This window comes from Haliotis rufescens, unplaced genomic scaffold, assembly GCF_023055435.1.
Source record: "Haliotis rufescens isolate VD_foot unplaced genomic scaffold, xgHalRufe1.0.p SCAF_12, whole genome shotgun sequence".
Lineage (NCBI taxonomy): Eukaryota > Metazoa > Mollusca > Gastropoda > Lepetellida > Haliotidae > Haliotis > Haliotis rufescens.
The window spans coordinates 10660863-10683167 of NW_025963802.1; the positions used below are offsets into that span (position 1 = coordinate 10660863).

Consider the following 22305-nt stretch of genomic DNA (forward strand, 5'->3'; position numbering starts at 1 on the left):
TCAGATCACCCTCAGTCTCACTGATACTGACTCTATTCTGTTTGAGCCCTGCCAAATGAGTCATTACATGATCCTTATGTTTTCATGCAGGAAAACATGCACCTCTTTGATACTTCAAATTATCCTGAATCTGTTCAGTAAACTAAATTGTAAAGTATCTGGCTTATGGAAATATGAGTGTGGGGGATTTCCTATGAAAGAATTTTGTGGTTTAAAGCCAAAATGTTATTCATTTCTGATTGAAATAAATAATATGGGGAAATGCAAAGAAGAAAAGAAATAAAAAGGGGTGAAAAAATCATGGGTCAAAAAACACATGCGTCATGAAATGTTGAAGGAATGTCTTTTTGAAAAAGCAGAATTCTTAGCCCACTTTAAGCTCCTCAAGTCCATTCACAACACATTGTATACAGTCAAAATGCAAAAGACCGCACTGTCTCCCTTAGACAATAAAATGTGGCTAAAGCGTGATGGTGTGCATTGTCTCCCTTATGGTCCCACTTCCTAAAGATGAGAATGATGAAATTCTGTAGGTTGTCGTGGCTTGGACCTACTGGTTTTAATGTTGATGTTTTTGGCTTGGTTTTTTAATCAATACATACCAAAAACAAAACAAAACAATACTCACTCTGTGGTTTTTTTTGTTATGATGTCAATGACAATCTGTCGGAAGAAGCAGTCAAAACCCAAAACAAAAACAAAAAAAAGGTACATACATATATCATTCTTTTTTTCTTTTAAAAGATACATGCAAAAAAGTTGTCACAAGCGAACGAAATGTTAGTTCATCATAAAGTTTTTATATTAAATACAAAAACTTTAAGTCATAAACCGTTTACAATTAAAACCATTTACATTGAAAAAAAACACCAAAAAACAAAAAACAGAAATATATTTCTCAATAGAAATCATTTTCATTGATTTCAGCTGCCATGTTGAAAGTTCTTCGATATCATTTTACCATAAGAAACAGGAGAAAATAGGTGGTTTACCGTTCCAAACGGTTATACACATCCACTTCAGGTTGTCACGTAGCGGGCATGAAATTGTTAACTTCAGCAAGATTCTCTGCAACCGAAGGACCTCACACATTGTGTTTTGGGAGACGGTCCTACACGTTGGAGACACCAAGAAAAGAAGCACTTAGAAATCTTAGGTTAGCATATGAGGACATTCTGGATGTGTTTTATATCAGAGCCATTAAAGATGCAATAACGAAGGAAGTAGAAGGTATTGAATGTCCTGGATGTATGACAAATCATCCTTCCCAACACCAGCATACTTGCCTCATACCCAGCAGTACTACTACTGAGGTTGACTAGTATTTCGATGATGTTTTCCGGGAACTGGACCATGAACAGATCGTTGACAACTGCAACCAGTACCTAAGTGACAAAAATCAGCCGATAGACTTTCATGGGGCTCATCGGTTTCGTTATCAGGATACAGGATAGATGAACAGAGCATACTTTACATCAAAACGAAAAGAAAAGTATCAACATGCCGTCCAAATTTTGACCATGTGAAAGCATAAAAGTTATTCAGCTTTCACAACTAGCCATTTTTCGTATGAACTGTCAATGTCATTAATAATTAAAATATTCATTAATAATGTGCATATTTTGTAAGAGTCTGTGCAAGTATTAATCATGTAAAACACGGTACTTAAACAATGGAAAAGGACATAGTGATAAATATGTGATGAGTTCAGTAATATTTTCATGTGTATATTGTGGCTAAAGCCTGATACATCACATTAGACATGTTAGATGAAAAACGTGTATCTTCTGTTGATATTATAAATAGTAGGCACTTGTTTCCAAGGAAATGGAAAGTGAGCAATCGGCTATCTCACTAGTATTCAACTATATCTGATAGGTTCACTAAGCTGTCCTTTCTCTATGTTAAAAAAATAACTTCTGTTATTTGGTATTAAAAAAAACAGTTTCGTGTCTCTTTTCACCATGTTTATGTTCATTTTCTTGGATGGGACAGTTATACTAACTTGACTAAATTCCTTGCAGTGTTGACATCATGACAGTATCGCAGTCAGATGCTGTTGGGAGCTTTTGAGTGAAGGTCATGTTTAGATAAACTCCACACAGGCAATTACTTTACTGAATGATCACGCTGTGCAGAATTTTGGAGGTTTTATCAGCTCCATACAGGGTAATTTGTGACTATCATAAATTATTACCAAGCACTGCTATGAGCTTAGCATTTGTACAACATCGGACATTTCCGTATGAAGTCGGTGAACAAAATTGCCTCCAATTTTGACCCTTTTCAGCACGTGATGGCTTCCAGGATGGCTTACATGATGGCTAATCAGAGTAGCATGGGGATTATTATAACTATGCTAATTGTCCCTGTTGCATTTAGTGCCACTCAAGCAACAGAGCCTTTTGGGTTAACATGTCCGGGACATGGACCCGTGCTACACTGCCAACCTAATTAAGAGACAACTGTTGAGTTACCTTTCGGGGTCAATCTATGGTAAAGTGACCACAATCAGAATGAAAACCCGGCAAGGGTTTTCTTGAACGCGGCTCTGTTTCCTGCCTTGGAACAAATAACAGGACCTCGAATGTCATGTCTCATGGTACAGATTGTGAACAGAACGAACCGTTTTAGGGTGAATCACGAGGAGTGTGGTAGGTGCCATGCTAACTTAAGGTAACAAGGTATTTGTTAAAGCTGCTGTTTTAAATGATCGAATCTATATTGAAACCAACTTGAATTAGCTTATTTGCGTAAATATAAGCATACAGCTTCTTTCTGAATTATATATATATATTATAATACATTATAGTGGTTTTGTGATTATTTTTCATTTATCTTATTTTATTTATTTATTTATATATACACTACTGCCTAGTTCATTCCCCTTACACGCATGGGCACCGCGTTACGCAACCCGTGTGCAACCCGTTGGTCATTCGTGTGGAACCCGTCCGCCACGCGTGTGATACCCGTGTGCAACGCGTTGCACACGGGTGTGCACCCCGTTCGTTACTCGTGTGCAACGCGTGACACACTCATTAGAGGGGGAACAAACTTTTGACCAAAGGAGGACCCATGTAAAGCTGAACTTGCATGTGGTAACAAGGAGAGAAATTTCTGTTATCCTGACGAAAAATGATAATGCACATGTATTTGCTAATGTCTCCTTTTTAGACGTGGGAATAACATGAGGACTGTTGTGATTAAATAGATCTGTCTTGTTTTATACGACTATTGCTTCTAAATGCGATGGTCTTAAGAGAATACATGGTCCTGGAAAATGTTATTGCCATTCAAATGCTTTAATTGTGATTTGACATTAACCGTCTGTAGTACGACTTTCCGTGATGAGGTATGGCGGAGCATTGTTTATATTGGACCCTAATTACTTTATGATGGCTGGGACTCTTTGTCTCAGGTCCATAGCCGTGACGCTGGAAAAGAGCAGCATTTAATTAATGAGAGTGGGTTACATGTAGATTAGTATTATTATCGCCATTATTATTATACAGATTAAAATACATAAATGCAACAAAGAGGGTTAGGGTGATCCTGGCAGTCCGGCTGGTTAGGCTCATTATTATCTTAGGGCCTTTGCCCCCTCCACATGCAGCGAGCGGGATATCTCCCAGGAAGCGCTGACAATTATTATTATGTACGGATTAAATAAATTAAATGCAGCAAAGGTCAGGCTGGTTAGGCTCATCACCGATCAGATCAGGGCCCTTGCCCCCCCTCTACAGGCAGCCCCGATTGTCAGATTCTGTCAATCAACCTAAGGCACTGATCGAGAACAATGGGGAGTCTGACAACCTCGTACTTTGGATGCAAGCGTGACATTTAGAAAGCCAGGTCCGCATTATTGCCATGTGTTTCCTCAGTCTTGTCAATCACAGTTTTGTCAAAAGGGACAGAAAAATCGATGGCATAAATGATTTCATTGGATTTATCAAAAAGGACAAGATCAGGTTTGTTGGCCTGGATACGCCTGAGGCTGTATACAGGCCTATTCCAAAGAATTTTGTATTTTTCATTTTCCATGACGCCCTCTACATATTCTGGTTCGTACCATAGATGGACCTCTGTGTCAAAACCACAAGAAGGGCGAAGACGGTAACAAAGTGATCGAGCCATTCCATCATGTCGCTTAGGATACTGTGTTTATGCCAAAGCTGGGCATCCACTGACAATCTCCTGGATAGTCTCATTATTATTAATATTATTATTATTATTATTTACAGAAGGGCTGTATTCCTGGTAGCAAACCAGGGCACTCTCCTAATGTCAGACAACAGATTGGGAGGTACCAAAGCTAAGGAGTCGGACAACTTTGTATATGGGGTGCAAGCGTACATTTCGAAAGCGAGGTCTGCATATTTGCCATGTTTTCCTGAATCTTTTCAATCACATTAGTGTCAAAAGAGACAGAAAAAATTCAACAATATAAATGATTTTATTGGATTTATCAAAACGGACAAGATCTCGAACTTCGTTGAAGTGGTTTCACTGTTTAGGATTTTACAAACGGAATCCTGTATTGCCATGTTAGTACTGTTGATAATAACACGAAATATGCACATACAGTTATTAATTATACTTGATGTTGTCCATACCTTGTTTCCCTCTTTTCTTTCAGTCACATTTGGACTAAATATATTGAGCTCAAACGTCTTCGCCAAACTTCCGAGAACAGAGTCGGGCGTAATCGAGGACGGATACTCTCTCATCTCAAACTGTGGAGGTTTTCATCAAATTTTGACAAAATATATGAAAAATGCTATTTCGCCATCATCATCACCACCACTGGCACGTGTTGCCAAGGTCTATCAGACGTCGCAATTCGTTTGTCTGGGAACGTGCGTTCGTTTGACGTGTAAGAGATATATGGCCTCTGGCCCGAATCCCAGGTCTCAGTTTTTATTATAAGTAGTAATTTCTTTCGCAGTGTGAAATATTGTATTATTCCTATATAAAGTAATCATAATTATTAATATTAGTATATGTCTAGACATACTTAATTAACTTCATTATATCGTTATCGTTTCCAAAATAAGACATGTTATGACTGTCGCAAACATCAGCCCTAATCGGTCATTGAATCAAAAAGTACCTACTGTCTTCATCTACATGAAGAAACTGAGCCAAGGTTCTGTAGTTGGAGGTAAAAAAAAATAGGTCGTCGGAAAGATGGACAGCTTTTTACGACTCATGTCCTCTGTCGAGCATAGATTGATATTGAGCTATTATTAAGCGGCAAATGTACCAATACATTATAGTACATCCAAGAACTAAAATTCATTTCTTGGCTGTCAGCACCATACCCGTGCTCGTGGGTTTCACCGAAGTGGTAAACGTCTGAGACCTGCATCACTTCGGGCTTTCCTCCCACATTAAGCTGACACGCCGTGATATGACTGGAATACTGTTAAAAGCGGCGTTAAACCCAACTCAACTCAACTCATTTCTTGGCAAAAATGTTTTTATCCCAGCATTTTTGTTTACCCTTTCGACAAAAGATGTCATGATCAATACCGACACCAGGACCATAATAATGTCATTGCATCATTATATATGTATTTTAATCTGCCACATTTCCTGTACAATACATGTATGTTGTTTCAGAGAACTCTAAGTTTGCTGGTAAGCGCTATGCCAAGGACGGAGACACAGCTGTCATCCTCATCTTCGACGTGAATGGCTACATCGCTGGCCTACAGGCAGGGGTAGGTGCTAATATCATATCCCTGGGTGTGGGCACATACGTAGAAACATTGAAAATAGCTCCATGTGGATTCCGGTTTAGGTTGTTGTTAAACGCCGCACTCAGCAATATTCCAGCTGTATGACGGCGGTCTGTAAGTAATCGAGTCTGGACCAGACAATCCAGTGATCGATATGATGAGGATCAATCCACACAATTGGGATTGAAATTATGCATCAACCAAGTCAGCGAGCCCGACCACCCGATCCCGTTAGTCGCCTCTTACGACAAGCATAGTCGCCTTTTACGCCAAGAATGGGTTGCTGAAGAGCTATTCTATCCCGGTTCTTCACGGGTCGGATTCCGGTTTAGAATAGGCCCTCTATCTAATGCCTGTAGCGCGAGGCGACAATATGGATCCGCCGTCAGGTTCGGTGACTTGGTTGATTGAGTGTCACCGTACGGCAGCGGTGTGGAACATAGCTCAAAATATCAATAATTGGTTTGTCGTGTCCGGCCGTGAGTGTTTACAGGACACCCTAACAATGCTGGAATATTGCGGCATTCAAAACAAACGTAGACACGTGGGTGGTTGATTGGTTGTTTTGGTTTGTTTGTTGTTAACGCCGCACTCCATATTCCAGCAATATGAGGGGGCACGGGTGGCCCAGTCGCCTAAGGCGCCGCGATTCGCTGAGCAGAGTTGCGTCCCTTGGCACGCCAGAAACCTATGATTGTGGGTTCGATTCCCGGTTCGCCCCGATTATGTTTCTAGGTTTGTCAGCACCATACCCGTGCTCGTGGGTTTCACCAAAGTGGTCAACGTCTGAGACCTGCATCACTTCGGGCTTTCCTCCCACATTAAGCTGACACGCCGCGATATGACTGGAATAATGTTAATAGCGGCGTTAAACCCAACTCACTCACTCACTCACTCCAGCAATATGATGGCGGTCTGTAAATAATCGAGTCTGGACCAGAATATCCAGTGGGTGACATCATGAGCATCGATAATTTGGATACGATGACATGTATCAACCAAGTCAGCGAGCCTGACCACCCGATCCCGTTAGTTGCCTCTTACGACATGCACAGTCGCCTTTTATGGCAAGTATGGGTTGCTGAAGACCTATTCTACCCCGTAGCTTCACGGGCTTATGGGTGGCTGAAACAGAATAGCAACGAAAATGCTTCTTCCAGATTCCCACTGGTCAACATAACGGCTATTCATTTGCACGTATAATGAACAACCCCTTTGTGACGGACAGAGACTACTGCTTCATTACAGCCTACTTCACTGACCCAAGTAAGGGACTGAGGGTGTGGGTGTTTTGGACTGGTGGTGATGTTGTGGGTGGGGGGTTGTGTGAGTTAGTTGGACATAACCACATATACTAGTACATCGACCATACAGAGTTTTGGAACTGACCAACTCCTTGTGTATAGAGCGGATGCCCGGAGAGAAGGAGGTCGGTGGTTCGATCCCTGCCGCCTCCAACCAAAAGACGTTAAAAGATGTTATTTGTTGTTACCCTTCCTGCCGTTAGGTATTGAGGGGATAAAACAAGGACTGCTCGGCTCGAGTCAGTAAACTGTGTTCGAGTAGCGCATACGTGTTAAACTGCGGCATGTTACCTCAATGGACTAGTACCATAAACCGACAAGCGCGCGCACGCACACGCACACGCACACGCACACACACACACACACATCCGGGCCACTACCAAAGTTCGGTATAATAATTCACCCTATTTCAGCGCAAGACACTGTTCTTGACGTTTCACCGCAGGTCATCACAAATTGACTTCACACATTTTACCATTCAAATCCTGGTCTTCAACGTAACGATCCAACGCTCTAACCAGTAGACTACTCTACCCCAACGGTTAAATTATAAAGTTGCGATAGTCGACGCTTAGCGAATCGGAAGTGTTGCTAGTACTGTTGATCAATACTCTCCTTTTCATATATTGCTGTATATTACTTATTGACTTAAATAGTTTTTGCGTTTATGCAAGTACAAACGTAAAAACAACGGTGAGCAAACTGTGCATTGTGCATACTATTAATAAATTACGTCAACAGTTAAAACTTCACAGATTGCTTTTTAATGACTTACACAAAAATAACAATAGACATAGCAATATTTCAACACAAGTCCAGCCCATTCTATTGTCAACAAATCAGGAAACAGTTATCAGATAGTGGGCGTGGCCTAATTTTCGTCAATCGTTTCAAATTTATTATTTGAACCATGACGATCACAAACATTCACGTCACAAACGCCACCTCTGTATCATCAATTTGCCATATACGTTGTGAAATGCTCTGAGCAGATATGTACAAAGCTGAGTCGAGGATATTATTGATTATTAAAACAGGTGACACTCGCAGCATTAATTAGCATATGTAAAGTTGAATAGTGGATATCATGGATTATTTTAACAGGTGCCATTTGCAAAATCAATTGGTACGTGTAATGTTGCGTCGTGGTCACTTCTCTTTAGCCCCTGTTTACAAAATGTGTGACACACACTCACTATTATATCTTTCAGGAGTTTCTGTACACCAAAACTATGATCTGGAGTGTTAACTATTTTGAAAGTATCATTGTATTCTTTCATCTTTTGAGACAAAACATGTGACCTTGGTAAAAACAGTATTGTCAGTGATAACTCATGATATGATTTGTCGAAATATTTTGCGTATCTTTGACATGCAAAAGTCTATCTAAATTGGTGTCAATATTTTCCTTATCACTGGTTACAGTATTTTCAGTTAAACACCATAAAACTAAACACCATCTGCCCTTACTGGGTCTAGTTCATAAATGTTTATGAAAGCCAAGGCTTTTTTACAGTCTTCTACAACATGTGTTTTCGTTTGTAACGCTGTGATCTGGACAAAGTATTTTCGTTTTGTAGACAACATTCGTCACAATTTTGGATTTTAGCCTACCTGATCACTGATCCATATTTGCGAAAATACTCCTTTTTTAAGTTCAGAAAAAAACACACTTTGAGATCATAGAATTCATTTTCCCAGGTTACAAGTAGATGTTTAAACACCCCCCCCCCCCCACCCCCCCCCCCCTCTCTCTCTCTCTAAGTCTTTGCTACTAGTTTCTTTAAGTAAGACTGTAGGACAGGTGCTACTTTGTCAAACAAAACAAATGAGCTAACAAGATGATGTTTGTTGAATCATGTTTCCTTTCTCCCTCACAAACTGCACGAAGAAGATAAATCCGCGATGTACCAATTTTCATTTCATGTCAGTTGTGTACGCTTCACGGGGTTTTCTCTCCTAGTATCCAAAGCGGACAGTTTCCCTGTTGATATAGTCGAAGTCACCAGTCCTGTCCAAAGAGGATGTCTGGTGAGTGTTCATCAACGAAGGTGAATTCACTCCTGTAGAGTTGTCCAGTCTTCGATTGAAGTGTTTTTGTTGACAGAAAACCAAATAATCTACACCACGTGAAAATGTGAGGTTGTCCTTGATGAAAATGTCCTGTAAGACTGTCTTCTCCAGGCTTGACCTTGTTTCAATGTTTGAGTCCTCAACCCATTGGTCATACTTGGAGAGCCAGCCAATGCAGTGAACTTTGTACTTGGTTACTGATCCTTCTTGTTTGGTCTCTATTATTCTGACATCAAAGAGCTGGAGTTTTCTCCATTATATCTGCGGTTACGAGGTAGCAAGGGACTGGCCTTCATAGTTAGATCTGTATAAAAGTCCAGCCTTTCGTCGACGCAGTGTTGGAGTCATCCTGTCTGATAAAAACACTTCATAAGGCACAATGAAATACAGGTCAAATGTGTTTTTTGAGAAAACGTCAGAATATGCATGTGATTGAGCACACAGTGACACTAAACATAAAAAAATAAAACAGGTGTACTGGATCCCAAACAGTTGCTCAAACAAAACAAATAAATGATCGGAGATTTATATTGTTCATTTCTTTATAAATCTAAAACACCTTCTATATAAAGAATGTGTGCGTGTGATCAACCAAAAGTGAGGAGTGAGTGATCATATGTTGAAATATTCGCGGTGATAGTATTCACACTAGTTGTCATAGTAATCTTGATATAATTCCAGTCATCAACAAGATGACAGCGTATTCAAAATATATCGTTGTAACAAACAGATTTACTTGATGTGGTTGTTTCAAAACTAACACCCGTGAACTCATATAAGGCAAACACACGGTAGTTCTCTCCAGTAATGAGAATTACCTCCCCTCCCTAAATTACAAACACACCATAGGGAACAAAGTGAATTCGTCAAAAACGTCTTCTACCATTCGCTTCGAACATTTAAAGTGACTTTCCTCATTAAGTGCTGGTTATTAACGTGTGTTCTTGTCGTGAATATAATTCTGATGATTGTATATTGTAATGTTTAAAGTGCATACGGGACACGTATTACGTATACCCACCATACAAAACCAAAACGTCCTCTCAGCGTTGACGGTGCCTGAAGCTTTGTTATTTCAGTGGAAAATTGTATCGCTTATTTTGTGTGGACGGTTTGATGTAAATAACTGCGTACGGTGCTTTTTTCACAACCAATTGCAACAAGCGTTGAAAATGACGTTTGTCGACTAATATAAACTGGTTTTCAAGCGTAACCTACTCTCAATTACCATGAATCGAGGATTTTATTAACGCCTCCCACCACGCACATTATCATATTACTTATAAGTAAGACGTGAGTCTTTGCGCTACAAAATATCCAATTACGACACGAACATTTCTTAAAAGGTTGTCTCATCTACTTTTGTTCGTAGAATTAGAACATATTTTCAGCGTAACTGGTACAGTTTAACTGACAGTACATCGTTATTACTCTGGAGAGAAACTATGTTCTAGTACGACCATGTCATATCTTTATATGAAAAAGAGACTTATGGTTTGATTTGGACACCCGCAGCATTAATTAGCACATGTAAATATCAGTCGTGGATATTATGGATTATTTTAACAGGTGCCATTTGCAAAATTAATCAGCACATGTACAGTTGCGTCGTGGACGTTATGGATAATTAAAACATGTTACACTTACAACATTAGTTAGCACATGTAAAGTTGAGTCGGGGATACTATGGATTATTTGAACATATGTCTTTTGGACCGGTCGTCACGCCAAAGACCCGGGTTCGATTCCCGACATGGATACAATGTGTGAAGCCTATTTCTGATGTCCCCTGCAGTGATATTCTTGAATATTGCTAAAAGTGGCATAAAACCATACTCACTATTTTAACAGGTGCCATTTGCAGCGTTGGCCGGACGGCTGAAATGTTCTCATCTGAAGGAACAGGAACACAGCTGCTGATTCAAAATGGCTCCACACCGAGGAACGTCATCAATATCCCAATGAACGATGTCGACGGAGCGGGAAGCGGATGGGGTAATGGAAAATGTTTTTTTCGGAATGGGTAAGTTTACATTGGACCACCACATTTTATGCTAATTGCTCCCTTCCTTTGCACAGGGATTACATATCCTATACATCCCTACAATCGACATAAATGTCGTTAATAGATTTATTCAAATCAGACGGATTTTGTGGGTTGTATAATTTTGCATGCAACAAGTGCTGTGATTTTATACGAAACAAAAACGTCCGAGAAAAAGCTTGAATGCAAAAAGTATGCTTCAGACTTGTGAAAAAATAAGAAATTGTGATCCACAAAAAAACATTGTTGCAAGATGTTTTTACAATTTATATTTATTTAGGCTCATCGTTTTGATGAAAAAAGGACTGGTTTTGCAGCTGTAGCTGAAAAATATCCAATCGCCGTACAAATCCCCAGCCCAAATAGTCGGCTCCATTCGAATGTTCAGAATATTTTCACTGTTGAATGACTTGAAAGAACCCTGTCTTTAATCACGAATTGTGTTTGATGTTGGCAGAAATTCGGTGTTTCCAAATAGGTTTCCAGATCGCCCTCTTGTCGCTGCTATATTGGTACAGTCAGCCGTTAGAAACGGTCCCACCCAGAAAGGGCAGATTACTCTAATTACAGTACAAAAACATTCTGAAAAGCCCCATTCATTTCTGTTGACTGAGGGTTAAATCTGACCAGCAAAGCACTTGGAAACGTTTTATCATTAGTTTCATCATTTAGAGCCACTGACAATTACTACAAATATATTTATGCCGCCACAAAACTATAGACCTATGTAACACCATTGCACTTTTTGCAGGAGTGCACTATTGGTACAACATACAGAAGGACATGAGCTGTGATGACTTCTTCCCAATGTTCCTGTTGTACAATAATAATAAACTTGACGGTTTGGGCTGGGCTTTCGGCACAGACCTGCCTTCCCCCCGCTATGAACATCCCGACTCGTCGACTTTTGAGGTAAGTTTTGCTTACTAGCAGTGAGTGGGTGTTGCTAACTTGAAGTGAGTCGGTGTAATACCTATTTCAGCTTACTGTCAGTTTGATCAAGATGTGCAGCCTTGGTGTGGATGGCAACTAGTGCTGTCAGTGAACGAGTAGGCTTCTGGGCCGTTTTAACAAGGCTCAAGTAATATCATTGCCGAAATATCAAGAACGCACTTCACACTAATACGCATGTTGGGAATCGAACACGGCATGAAAACAAACGCTTTCAATGAGACTTCTCAACCTAACCTAACTGCCATTCGAAATGACGAAGCACTTCGAGGTGTGCCACTAGAGTTAAATCAATGAGCACGAGTGTGAACGATAAAAGCTGGGATTTCGAACCACAATCAATGGGACTTGAACCGTTACGGTACCCGTGAATATACGGGTTAGAATTGGTCTTCAGCAATCTATGCTCGCCGTAAAAGGCGACCAATGGGATCGGGTGATCAGGCTCGCTGACTTGGTTGATGCATGTCATCGATCCCAATTGCGTAGATCGATGCTCATGATGTAAATCACTGGATTGTCTGGTCCAGACTCGATTTTATTTCCAGACCGCCGTCATGTAGCTGGAATATTGCTGATTGTGGCGTTAAACAGCAAACAGACAATCAAAAACATTGTTACGGGATCCAAGTCCACAGTGAAGACTGATCACAATCCATGTACATGTATAAGTTTGTGAAAAGTGTGATTTTAAGTTACATCCGTAACTTACATTGATCAGTATCTGTGGTAACATACGTACACTTCGTTGTTCAGGAATTTATGGATCCTGTTCCCGAATGCCTCAGTTACCAGGGCCGTCTTTCCACGATGCATATTTACATGTCCAATCCTTTACTGAACTTCTGCTGAGTGAGACCTCGCTTGTACTGGTGGTGTCGTCATCATGGACTGCCTGCTGACTGCAAACTGAAGTGACATGCTTATCAGTCATGTTGGATTGACTTGAAGTCAGCACTTAGTGTGAATAATTAAAATATCCTCCAGATTATGATGTGTTGTTAATTTAACCGAACCTTGTGTTGGAACAGTAGAATGTATGGATGAACCTTCTGTTTTCCGATAGTGTCCACAACAACCTGAAAATGTTGTATTTAGACCCATTCCTGCAACCTTCAGCGTGACGAACGAACGCTTTAGCCACAAGGCAACCCTACCGCCCCTATTTGATAGTGATTCATAAACACAAACTCATGATACAGTCGGAATCGTACTATCGACTGTGCGATTGGCTCGGATTTCTTATGAAGATGAAAAGGGCTTTGTCTCTTTTCTTCGATTAAATTGTCTTTATATTAATTATTATCTGGTAATGTCGAGTGATTTCTCGTTATTTCGATTATTTTCTCGTAATTTCGATTATTTTGTCGTTATTTAAAAAAACTTGAAATGTTCGAATTTGTTCTCGTTACGTCCATTTACGTGAGTGAGTGAGTGAGTGAGTTAATATTTAAAGTCACATCGGGAGTATTTCAGCCATATCGTGACTTGAACAAGTTAGGCATTGATATTATATATTAAAAGCTGTCATCGAAGGACAGTACAACAACCAGCAATATATCACAGATTATAATTTTAAAACTAGTTTTAGAGCAATAAAATAATCAGATACAATTCAAACAATACAATATAAAAACGGGCTGTAGATCGCCAGCAACCAAAGTTAGGCCACCATACTAGGGACCATGGGGACTTACGGTACTTCTGCTACCTACATGGTACCCCAGCAGGATTTACACCATCCCTCTGGGCACTGGCGATTATCAGACAGATTAGCCAAAGAGTTAAAATCAACAAAAATACTACGATTAAAATCACAGAGAAAGGAAATGATACCTTGAATGATACTGGACTTACGTACCTTCCCAGGGGGACAATTATTTTACGATACTTCAACCCCCTGTGAACAGCCACTAGCAATCTCAGTTATGATTTCATTCCACCAAATTAAAAATCATTTACTTTATACTGTACATATTATAATCAAAATTTATCTATTAATTCTATTTCTTTTAAAAAACCGATGATTAAAGGAGCACTGATTTGATTAAAAAGATCCTTTATGGATGTAATTTTGAAATATTTATCCCTTGTGATGGAAAAATCAATGCAGTCAAGCAGGACATGCTTGACCGTGATTCTCTCATCACAAGGGATGCAAAATGGAGGATCTTCACCTTTCAACAAATATTCGTTAGTGTATCTGCTATGGCCAATACGACATCGTCGTAAAATGACCTCCTCAAATCTGGACTGACAACCCAAGTAGGTGTAACCGATAGTTGGTTTTAGTGCATGTAATTTATTTGTACCTACTTGGGTGTCCCACTTCTTTTGCATAAGGACTTTGATATAGCATCTAATTAATGGTTTGTAGTCGCTGTATGGTATAAGAAGTGGGGTCACAGATTTGTTGAGAGCTGCTTTTGCAGCAGCATCAGCCATAGTGTTACCCGTGATTCCAACATGACTGGGTAACCAGCAATAGACGATGTCGTATTGGCCAGTGGCAAGAGTATTGTGTAATTCTAAAATATCAAGAGTGAGTGGATGATTTGAGCGGACATTTTTTAATGCCTGTAGGCATGACAAAGAATCAGAGAGGATGATGAAGTTTTTGCAGATATTTTGTGTCTGAATATATTCCAAAGCTGTTTGAATAGCCTTGGCCTCAGCAGTAAAGATAGAACAATTGTTTGGTAATCTGGAAGAAATAGTTTTTGATCCAACGATGGTAGCACTGGCAACTTTGCCACCATCCTTGGATCCATCAGTGAAAATGGAGCGGTGAGAATCGTACTTTGATCTCAACTGGAGATATTCTTGCTGAAAGACTAACGGATTTGTGTCTGATTTTTTAAAATTAGTAAGTGTGAGGTCTACAACGGGGTGGACTAGTTGCCAAGGAGGGGTAGACAGTAAACGGTACGGTGCAACAAAATCAAGATCAATATTTGCTGCTGTTACATGAGTTTTTATTCTAATCCCTAGTGGAGGAACAAGCTTCGGTTTTGTATGGAATAAGTCCTCGTAGGGAGGATTAAATATGCAATCATAGGCTGGATTAGACGGATTTGATTTTAATTTTGTGATATATTGTAAAGCAAGTTTTAAACGGCGTTGTTTTAATGAAGGCTCATCAGCCTCCACATAGAGACTGTCAACAGGAGAGGTCCTGAAAGCTCCAAGACAGAGCCTCAAGCCCTGGTGATGAATTGAGTCCAGTTTTTGTAAGTGACTTTTACAGGCTCCACCATAAATGATGGAACCGTAGTCTAATTTTGAGCGGATCAAAGATCTGTATAAATGGAGAAGGGTTGTCTGATCCCCGCCCCACTTAGAGTTTGAGACGACTTTCAGTAAGTCTAATGCTTTTAGGCATTTTGCCTTGAGATATTTTATATGTGGCAAGAATGTCAGGTGGCGGTCAAAAATAAGCCCCAAGAACTTAAGTCTCCTCAACTACCTTTATGGGTGTGTCAGATAGAAATAGTTCTGGGTCCTTGTGCTGTCTATATTTCCTGCAGAAGTGTATACAATTAGTTTTTGTTTTAGAAAATTTAAAGCCGTTAGCAAGCGACCATTTTTGGATTTTATTGAGACACAACTGCAATTGTCTTTCAATAGTGTTCATGTTTTTCCCGCGACAAGAAATGTTAAAATCGTCCACAAATAACGACCCATCAACGGAATCATTCAAAACTTTTGACAGACTGTTTATCTTGATACTAAATAATGTTACAGACAAAATACTGCCTTGTGGGACACCCTGATCCTGAGTATAATGGTCAGACAGGGTTGAACCCACTCGGACTTGAAATTGTCTGTCAGTTAAAAACTGTGATATAAAATGAGGCAAACGGCCTCTCAAACCAAAATCATGTAAATCCTTTAGAATGCCGTGCTTCCAAGTAGTATCATAGGCCTTTTCAAGATCGAAAAAGACTGACACTACATGCTGTTTGTTTACAATAGCATTTTTCACAAAGGATTCTAAGCGTACTAAATGGTCGATAGTACTTCGATTTTTTCGGAAACCACATTGGATATTTGTAATTAGATTATTGGTTTCCAGATACCAAATTAATCTATTATTCACCATTCGTTCCATGGTTTTACACACGCAACTTGTTAAGGATATAGGTCTATAGTTAGAGGGATCTGTATGATCCCGGCCAGGCTTTGGTATTGGAACTACAATAGCATTATGCCATGAAGGAGGAAAATTCCCATATATCCATATTTGATCAAATATATCTAAAAGTGTCTCCAGACAGGATTTAGGTAAATGTTTTAAAAGCTGATAATGTATGTTGTCAGCACCCGTTGCTGTGTCATGAGCTTGCTCAAGGGCGGTGTGTAGCTCATGAAATGAGAAGACTTCATTATAGTCTTCACCATTATCAGAAGTGAAATTTACTTTGATCTTTTCCTGTTGTTTCTTAATTTTTTGAAACTCCGGGACATAATTTGATGTTGAAGAATGTTTTGCTAACGTTTCTCCAAGCTTATTTGCAATGTCGGCACTCGTGAAGAGCAACCTCCTCGTGGTGAGTGCTGGGTAGCGCTAATAGCTCTTCCCTCGTGTGGAACCGGGGTAGAATATTTCCACAGCACCCCATTGCTGGTCGTAAGAGGCGACCAAAGTGGGCAGCCCGTTTGCCGTGGGTTGCGTCCCTGTGTCGGCGGAGGACGGGAGTCTGGTAGTTGAGGGCACTGGTTCCTGGAACTGTGTTCCTTTGCCCAACACACTACTTCGACCCTTACTTCGCCTAGACGGGTGGTAAGATGGGCCCGGTCTTATCAATCGGCTGGTCATGCAAGGCCCTGTGCGTAATATTGTATATGCACAACTGTGTTGTATTTTACTGTTTATTTTGGTCTTGGCGGTACATTACTTGTGTGTATTCTCAAGTTTGGATTGAGTAAATTGCCTAGAGTCTTACGCCAGAAGGCGGTGGCTCATGGGCCAATCTGGCATTATTGACCTCCGGGTTCTATTTGTCATCAGATAACTGTCTTGGGCGGAACCAGTCTGACTTTTAACCCTGTTTGACAATAATAGCTACCTGTGTCCTTTTTGCTGGAGTATAGCACCCCTGTAGCCCTGGTGTTTGTAGTCGGTTTCCACTACATCACTGTCCTTGTTGACACTCCATGGCGGGTGGGGAGCAGGGTTGTCGAAAATCTTTCTTTCATCATGGCTACTCCCCTACACTCTGGTTCTAGATCTACAACTAAAAGGAGGCATATAGACTCAGATATTGCACTATCTTCTGATGAAGATACTGTACCCAATATCGATTCTTGGCCGCGATTTCTTGTTGTGGAAGGAGTTGATGGTCAGCCCCTGAAACTCAACCCCTTTGTCATTTCAAAGTCTATTGAAGGTATTTGTGGTACTGTCAAAAATGTCACTCGTCTCCGGTCCGGTTCCCTGCTTGTGGAATGTGTAAGGAGACAGCAATCTCTGAATCTACTCAAAGCTCAACATTTTGCAAATACAGAGATTGTTGTCTCTGAGCACAAAACACTCAACTCTTGTAGAGGCATTGTACGTGACCGCGCAAAATGCCTATCGGACATGTCTGAAGAAGAGATTGTTGCAGAAATGAAGCCTCAAGGTGTATCTTCTGTTAAACGGTTCACGAGGAAAGATGGTGACAACATCATCAAAACAACAACTTACCTTTTCACGTTTAATCTCACTAAGCTTCCTTCCTCTGTTAAAGCCGGTTATTTCAACATCGGAGTGGATGTATATATACCGAATCCACTCCGTTGTTTTAAATGTCAGCAATTTGGCCATGGAGCCAAATCCTGTCGTCATACTCAAGTTTGCTCCCGCTGCAGTAAGACCCATGATAGCACTGAGTGCACAGACACTATCAAATGTGCAAACTGCGGCGGTGGTCACATGTCTACTTCCAAATCATGTCCCTCTTTTGTGACACAGACAAAAATTTTAAAACTAAAGTACACCAATGATATCTCATTTACAGACGCGAAGAAGTTGGTTACAAGTGAATCAACCACTTCCACTTCTTCACTCACCTATTCTGCTGCAATCTCCTCTTCTCTTCTCAAGGCTGATAATAGCTGTCAAACAGCTATTAGCTGGGTATCCACTGACCAGAAAATTTTATATCAAATTGATGCTGACATCTGCACTTTATCTTCATCAGCTTCACAAACCGAACCGCTGCCAGAAGCTGTCCCTTTACCAGACCCTGACATTCAACCTGACTTTGTACCTGAACTCAAAACCAATAGACATCTGACGAACAAAGAAAAAAAACAAAGACGGAAAGAAGCAAAGGCCCTCAAACATGTTGAGGAACCTTTGTCATTGACTGCTCCTGTAGAGGTTCATAACACCTTTGAACCTCTGGATATGGAGGTCACTCCTTCGCTACCATTACAGCGTAGAGGACCTTCCCCCCGCTCACGATCTCCAGTTGAGCCTCCATGAGTTGCTCAACCAATTTAATACAATGGAATTGCAGAGGACTGCGGAATAATTTTAATGATCTTCAGCTTTTAATTCAAGATTTCAAGCCATCAGCGTTTTGTCTTCAAGAAACCTTCCTCAAGACCACAGATAATTTTGATTTAAGACAGTACAATTCTTACCATTGCTTTTCCCCTCCAGGGGATAAAGCAACTGGAGGATCTTCTGTTATGGTGAGACAGGGCGTCATTCACAGCCCTGTTCCCCTCAATACCCCTCTTCAGGCTGTTGCAGTACGGGTAACATTGGATATTGTTTTTACTTTATGTTCTTTGTATGTACCACCATCATACTCTCTCCGTCAGTCTGATCTTCAGGCACTGTATGACCAACTCCCTAAGCCCTGTGTCATCATGGGAGATTTGAATGGCCATAACCCACTTTGGGGTAGTAATGACAGCAATTCAAAAGGTAAATTATTGGAGGATTTTTTCATTAATAACGACTTATGTATTTTCAATGATGGTTCTGAAACGTATCTCCATCCTGCAACTGGAACGTATTCTTGTCTGGACTTGTCAGTTGTCGATTCTGATTTACTAAGTGAATTTGAATGGTCAGTCCACGATGACCTTTGTGGAAGTGACCATTTTCCTACCGTCTTAAAATCTGTGACACCATCTGATGTACCTCCGTCATCGAGATGGAATTTTACTAAGGCCAACTGGGCTTCATATGAAATACTTTGTACTAACACACTAAAACCTGAAAAGTTTCTCAATGTTCCTGACCCTATACAACTTTTCTCTGACGAACTGAATAAAATAGCTGAAGAATGTATACCGAAGTCCTCCGCAAATCCTCACATTCGTAAACCATGGTTTACCAACGACTGCAAACAAGCTAGGAAGGCAAGGAAAAAGGCTGAAAAGTACTTCCGACGCCATCCTATGGTCCATAATCTCAATAAATTCAAAATTGTCAATGCTAAAACCAGGCGTACTTTTAAACAAAACAAACGCCAATCTTGGCACAATTATGTGTCCAAAATTAATTCACGTACGCCGATGTCCAAGGTGTGGAACATGATTCAGAAAATTAAAGGTAAGGGTAAAAAATCCAGCATACATCATCTTAAAAATGGCGATCAGTTGTTAACTGATAAATCAGCTATTGCAAACAAACTGGGTGAAACTCTAGCTGAGCATTCCTCCTCGTCTAACTATGCAACTCAATTTCAAAAATATAAAAAGCAGCAGGAAAAGAAACCTATTCATTTTAATTCAGATAACGGGGAAGATTATAATGAAGTCTTTTCCATTCATGAGCTCCATACTGCCCTTGGGCAAGCTCATGATACTGCTTCAGGGGCTGATAACATACATTATCAACTCCTGAAACATTTACCAGAATCCTGTTTGGAAACCTTACTTTTCATATTTGATGATATATGGACATCTGGAAAATTTCCTTCTTCGTGGTGTGATGCCATTGTTGTTCCTATACCGAAACCTGGACGGGATCATAACGATCCATCAAATTATAGACAAATTTCATTGACTAGCTGCGTTTGCAAAACCATGGAACGCATGGTCAATAATAGATTAACATGGTACCTAGAATCCAATAATTTAATTACAAATATTCAATGTGGATTCCGTAAAAATCGTAGTACCATTGACCATTTAGTTAGATTGGAGTCATTCGTTAAGAATGCCATTGTTAACAAACAGCATGCAGTGTCTATCTTTTTCGATCTGGAAAAAGCATATGACACTACATGGAAGCATGGCATTTTAAAAGATTTACATGACTTTGGATTGCGAGGCCGTTTGCCTCAATTTATATCCAAGTTTTTATCTGACAGACAATTTCAGGTCCGTGTGGGTTCCACCCTGTCTGATCATTACAATCAAGATCAGGGAGTCCCACAAGGCAGTATCTTGTCTGTCACATTGTTTAGTATTAAGATTAACAGTTTATCAAAAGTTTTAAATGATTCTATTGATGGTTCGCTTTTTGTGGATGATTTTAATATTTCCTGTCGTGGCAAAAACATGCATACTATTGAAAGGCAATTACAGCTATGTTTAAATAAAATTCATAAATGGTGTTTAGAAAATGGATTTAAATTCTCCAAATCTAAAACAAACTGTATTCATTTTTGCAGAAAATACAAACCTCACCCAGACCCGGAATTAATTTTAGATGACACGCCTATTAAGGTTGTAAAAGAAGCCAAATTTTTAGGTTTAATTTTCGATCATCATTTAACCTTTTTACCCCATATAAAGTACTTAAAGAATAAATGTCTGAAGGCTATGGACCTATTGAAAGTTGTTTCCAACTCAAAGTGGGGAGGGGATCAGAACACCCTCCTCCAACTTTACAGAGCACTTATCCGTTCTAAACTTGATTACGGCTCCATCATTTATGGTGGGGCTTGTAAAAGTAATCTCAAATTATTAGATACTATACATCATCAAGGCCTGAGACTTTGCCTTGGCGCCTTTAGAACCTCGCCAATTGATAGTTTGTATGTAGAAGCTGACGAGACGTCCCTTAATCACCGCCGCATTAAATTATCTTTACAGTATATCTCTAAATTACGTTCTAATAACTCGAATCCAGCATTTGACTGCATTTTTAATCCTCTTTATGGAAATCTCTACAATAATAAATCATCTGTTCTCCCTCCTCTTGGAATAAGACTACGTTCTGATATTTCTGCTGCTAAAATAATTCTTGATAGTATAGCCCCCACTCAGCTTTTGTCTTCTCCACCATGGCAGTTAGTGAAGCCAGTGGTGGATCTGACATTAACGAACCTAAAGAAATCTGAAACAAATGAACTTATCTATCAACAGGAATATAATCAACTCAGAAACAAATATGATACTTACAAATCTATATTTACCGATGGATCCAAGGATGGTGCCGCAGTTGCTAGTGCCACCATAGTTGGATCCAGGACTATATCATCTAGAATTCCTGATAACTGTTCCATTTTTACAGCCGAATCAAAAGCCCTATTAACGGCTCTAGAATACATCAGTAATAAATCAAAACATAAACATTTTATTATATTTTCCGATTCTCTTTCCTGTCTTCAAGCAATTGCAAATCAATCCACTAAACATCCACTTTTCATCGAAATTGTTGAATTATATAATGAACTTGCTACTGGCCAATACGACATCGTTTTCTGTTGGTTACCCAGCCATGTTGGAATTACTGGGAACACAATGGCTGATGCTGCTGCAAAAGCAGCACTCAACAAATCTGTGACACCACTTCTTATTCCATACACAGACTATAAGCCAGTGATTGGATCATATATCCGAGATCTGATGCAGAAGAAGTGGGACGCCCAAGTAGGTATCAATAAATTACATGAAATTAAACCAAATATCGGTTACACCTACTTGGGTTGTCAGTCCAGATTTGACGAGGTCATTTTACGACGATGTCGTATTGGCCACAGTAGATATACTCACGAATATTTGTTGAAAGGTGAAGATCCTCCATTTTGTATCCCTTGTGCTGAGAGAATCACGGTCAAGCATGTCCTGCTTGACTGTATTGATTTTTCCATCACAAGGGATAAGTATTTCAAATCATCATCTCTCAAGGATCTTTTTTATAATATTTCTTCTCATTTAGTTATTGGGTTTTTAAAAGAGATAGAATTGTTCAATAAATTTTGATAATATGTATTGTATAAAAGGAATGACTTTT

At 39.8% G+C, this 22305-nt stretch overlaps 1 protein-coding gene across 1 annotated transcript; it reads left to right on the forward strand.

Moving 5' to 3' along the window:
* Positions 1-5501: 5501 nt before the first annotated feature.
* Positions 5502-13033, forward strand: LOC124128671. The gene is made up of 4 exons (XM_046492106.2): positions 5502-5726; positions 11102-11144; positions 11917-12077; positions 12873-13033. Exons 1-4 carry the CDS (start codon positions 5610-5612, stop codon positions 12966-12968), a joined length of 417 nt encoding a protein of 138 aa, XP_046348062.2. The 5' UTR covers positions 5502-5609; the 3' UTR covers positions 12969-13033.
* The last annotated feature ends 9272 nt before the right edge of the window (positions 13034-22305 follow it).